The following is a 4,586-nucleotide window of genomic DNA, read 5'->3' as shown; positions in this document are numbered from 1 at the left end:
TAAAAAACTCAAAACCACCATTCATGAGCCATAAAATTATTCAATATCCATATCCTACATAATGTACAAATAGCCATAGATAGTGACATAGTCAAAGATTGGCACTCCATAATGCATGAGAGATTGGAAGCACGTCCTCCTAATTATATATGTTTATTTGGTATTATTATTACTAATATTATTTACTTCATCCCATGGTGTAAGATGGGGCTGGTAAGTTGATTACTGTAGTCTTAACCTTTGTCATCATATGAATGCTGTTGGTGATTCCTTGAGAACCAATTCCACTATCCTTTATACCCTGCACAAATCAGTTTTTAAGAATCTTTACCGGAATAATATTTTTTTGACTTTCATGGCTAAATAGTAAATACTAAATACTAGAATGTAGCGAATCTAACTCAACTCCAAAAGCTAGTTTAAAAAGTGAAGAATGTCGAGTTAGAACCAATCAACTCTACTATCAAACTTGCCAAAATATATTTTAATTCTACATTTAAACTTGGCAATAATAATTAAGATGGAGGAGGAGAAAGATTTCACCTGAAATGGAAAGTGATCTGGTCCGCGAGCTGGAGCTGAATTAATTTGAACTGTTCCTGTCTCCATTGCATCACTTATCATTATTGCTTTGTTTATGTCACTTGTGAAGACACATCCCTAAATTACACAAAAGGAAATAATCATGGACATGGATCAATGAACTGATTGTGTTGGAGCTAGTTGCTTCCTATAATTATAATCAACATGTTGTAGTGTTAAATGGACAAGAATGATGAGAAGTGGTAACCCTATTAATCCATATAACCAACTCCACTTAATGAAGAAAATACTTAATCCATAAGGTCTCAAGTGTGACATAGAAAAAATAACAATGATGACAACAATATTTGAAAGATATCCACCCAAAAAAGTGAAATGAATCACAAAATAATGAAACATAAATTGCAATAATTTTGAATGAAGGTTCTCTTATCCTTCCAGTTATGCATATTGTTTAAAAGTGATGCTATATGAATACCTGAAGACCAAAATCGCTAGCATTACAATGGTGGATTCCTTCTTCAACAGAATTTATTCTGATAACTGGCAAAACTGGTCCGAACGGCTCCTCCCACGCAATCCTCATATCCGGACGAACATTATCCAGCAGTAATGGCCATATGAGATTCCCTTTCCTCTTGTATTCCTGGCAGAATGTTGCCTTTTTCTCTTTAGCATCCAGTACCAACCCTTCAATGAAGTTAGCAGAGGACTCTGTCACAACCGGCGTGATGTCGCAGTCATCCTCCGGCGGACCAACAGTTAGCTTTGCAACTTTTTCGTTGACTTTCTTAACGAGAGAGCTCGCCACCTTTTCCATGACCAAAACAACCTTCACTGCTGTGCACCTTTGGCCACTGAACATAGAATATTATATAATTTATAATTTGTCAGTGTTTGAGTTAGGAAATTAAGAATTGTCCTTCTTATGAATCTAGAAATGAGGTTATATCTGTTGTGCTTAAACATGGTAGGTCCTGTGTTTAATTTAACAAAAGATTGAATTAGTGTAAAGATTTTTTAATGATATTCATTCTAGTTAAATGATTAAACAAGAATTTGATAGTGATGGTCCTTTCATGAAATGTTTTCCTTCTTTGAATATGTTTCAAGTAAAGAAATTGATTTCCTAACTATAGATTTCCTACATTACATTCTGAGTGCAACTCTTTCTCGGACCCTGCATTGATGAGCGATACTTGTGCATCGGGCTACCCTTTTATCTTCGATATCTAGACCCTATTATTAGAAATATGATCAATCCAGCACAAGGTTCAGATTAAGCAATTTGATATATTATTGTGTAGCATTGTTCTTGTTACCTATAGGAGAAGCCTCCTTTTACGATGTTAGCGGCGGCCAAATCCAAGTCAGCATCTTCAAGAACAATGCAAGCATCTTTTCCACCCAGCTCCATTTGCAGAGGAATCATGCCAGCTTTTCTTGATATTGATATCCCAGTGTCTCCACCTGTGAAACTGAGGATTAAGGTGAATTAGATGTCAAATCTTTCAACTACAATTTTTAAAACATCTGTACTAATAACAAAAGGAGCTCAAAGGATCTTTCCTATTAAAACATCTATACTAATAACAAAAACTTCCAAGTTATCTTGCATTTTGAACTATGTGCAAATTACTCACCTAAACTTCTCAAATGTGGAATTATGATCCCTTAAACTTTGTTAAATGCTGTGTTATTTTTTGTAGAAAGTTTGTCTTTGTCAGCATGGTCAGTATGCACATTTAGAAAAGTTCGAGAGATCGATTATTCGATGAGTGAACCTTTGACAAGTAATAGTGGACAACACAAAACACTTGTATGAAGCAGTTGATGAAGTGAAGAGGAAGTTTACCTTATGCAGTTCACACCTGGATGCATGGTAAGAAAGTCACCAATCTCAGAACCCTTTCCTGTGACACAGCCAATAAGGCCCTTGGGGAAACCAGCCAAATGGAAGCAATGCACCATGTGAAGTGCAGCAACAGCACCCTGTAAAAAACATAGACATCTTGAACAACACAAATGTGGACATCTTGAACAGCACCCTGTAATTCATATATAAAGTTTGAGAGATGCATGCGGCATTTATTTGATCTTTTCTTCTTTTTTTCGTGGACTTATTTGATCTTCAAAGTGTAAATTGTTGTCACAAATCTTTCTGAGATCAAACTGATGTCAAATGTATCTTTGAGGGTACAACTAACATTGCTAGTTTAGTCTAATTTTATTTAATCATTATAATTTATAAGCAAGAATAGTTGCATACCTGAGTAGGGGGTTTGAGAACAATGGAGTTTCCAGCAATAAGAGCTGGAGCAATCTTAGAAATAGCCAGATTAACAGGATAATTAAAAGGCGGAATAGCCAGAATAACTCCAAGTGGAATCTGCATACAAAAATACATGCTTATTGATTTGATCTGACATTAGGTGGAGAAACTAAGAGAAATAAAAGAATCAGAACATATATTTATATGATATATTTCAATGTGAAGGAAACAAATACTTGGTTAATGCTAATCTCTAAAAGAGTAAGTGAAATACCTTGGAAGTGAGACAGTATTTGGTTCTATCATTGCCTGGAAAACTATCAGAGACCAGAAACTTTCCTTCTCCAAGAATTCTGACTCCTTCCTCAGCACAATATGATATCAAATCCCCTGATCTCACAACCTTTAATAAAATAGCATATATACCATTTTCATATTAGAGGGCCAATTGGGAAATGGAATTTCTGAAAATGTATTATGAGTAAACTATCATTTTCTACCATGTTCAGTTTGTTTGAACTCATGAAAGATGAGTAAATTACTATTTCTATCTATGAATGTTTAGAATGCTGACAAATCTATATACGAATGAAATTAACAAAGCTAGTTTTTGTCAGCGTTCTGAATGAATTTTCAAACTAATTACACATACTTCAGTGACAGAATCTTTGGCTGGTTTTGCAATCTCCTTAACAAGGCACTCAGCAATAGGTGCCTTGTTCTCCTTCAATATTGCTGCAGCCTTGTGAAGCAACTCTGCTCTCTTCCACAGTGGTGTCTTTGCCCACAATTTCTGAGCTTTTTTTGCTGAGTCTATTACATTGTTAACCTCTTCCTGGGTACAAGCTGTCATTTTGAACATTTTCAATCACAATTAAAATTGGATCAATACTATAAACACTGACGGTGGAAAAAATTAAAATAAAAAAATAAAAAAAATAAAAAGGTCTAACCATGCTATCTATCACTTTCCAATTCCATAAACTAAAGAAACAAAATAAAAGAAGGGTAAGTAAAAACCAACATGAAGATCCACAGAATCGTTTGAATCAGGAAAAAAACAAAAAATTGAGATGGTAGATTAAAAGGGTATATGTAAATTAATTACCTTGAACCTTGTAGTGGGTGTTTCTGGTGGTGGGGTTGATGATGGGAACAGATTTTCCTGATGAGGACTTCTTCCACTGTCCATCAACATAGTATTTGTATACATCACCATCTATGATCTCTGAAAATGTTCCACTTCCAGCCATGAGCCAAGTACAGTAGTGATTTTGATTTGGTTGAATTTTTGAACTACTAATTATATTGATATTGATATCTATAGTGCATGGGATTGAAGTAAATAATAAGTGATGGTTATTTTGTATGTGTGGATTCAGATTTCAGACAAAGTCAAAGGAGGGGATGCAGATGTTGCTATTATTTAGCACTTAGTTTTGGGCCGAATTGACTGATCAGCGTGCTCTTCAGGCACTTTACAGGAACCAAAGTAGGTTGCTGTATTAAAAAATTCACACTTAATAATATTGTTCTCAAAAACCAACTTGGGTTGGTCGAGTGGTCAGCTCACTCGTCCGCTTAAGTAAGTGTTGGGAGTTCGAATCCCGTCTTGTGCATGCAGCAACCTATTGGCCAGCGACAGACCTTTAAATGGAACTCAGATCCGCGACGGATTAGTCATTGACCTGTCGGGTTGGGGGATACCGTGGAAAAAAAAAATATTGTTCTCAAAAAAATTGAGAAAATTTTATTTTTTTTATGCAGGACT

General features: G+C 35.3%; 1 protein-coding gene across 1 annotated transcript; it reads right to left on the bottom strand.

Moving 5' to 3' along the window:
* LOC107605416 (NADP-dependent glyceraldehyde-3-phosphate dehydrogenase) lies at nucleotides 1-4,068 on the bottom strand. Its single transcript, XM_016307294.2, has 9 exons — nucleotides 3,924-4,068; nucleotides 3,468-3,661; nucleotides 3,090-3,218; nucleotides 2,813-2,932; nucleotides 2,399-2,535; nucleotides 1,866-2,021; nucleotides 1,022-1,400; nucleotides 544-660; nucleotides 1-301 (listed from the first exon to the last, which is right to left on the bottom strand). Exons 1-9 carry the CDS (start codon nucleotides 4,066-4,068, stop codon nucleotides 188-190), a joined length of 1,491 nt encoding a protein of 496 aa, XP_016162780.1. The 3' UTR covers nucleotides 1-187.

The sequence above is a fragment of the Arachis ipaensis genome, chromosome B06, assembly GCF_000816755.2.
Source record: "Arachis ipaensis cultivar K30076 chromosome B06, Araip1.1, whole genome shotgun sequence".
Classification (NCBI taxonomy): Eukaryota; Viridiplantae; Streptophyta; class Magnoliopsida; order Fabales; family Fabaceae; genus Arachis; species Arachis ipaensis.
This window is presented reverse-complemented; position numbering and strand designations above follow the sequence as displayed.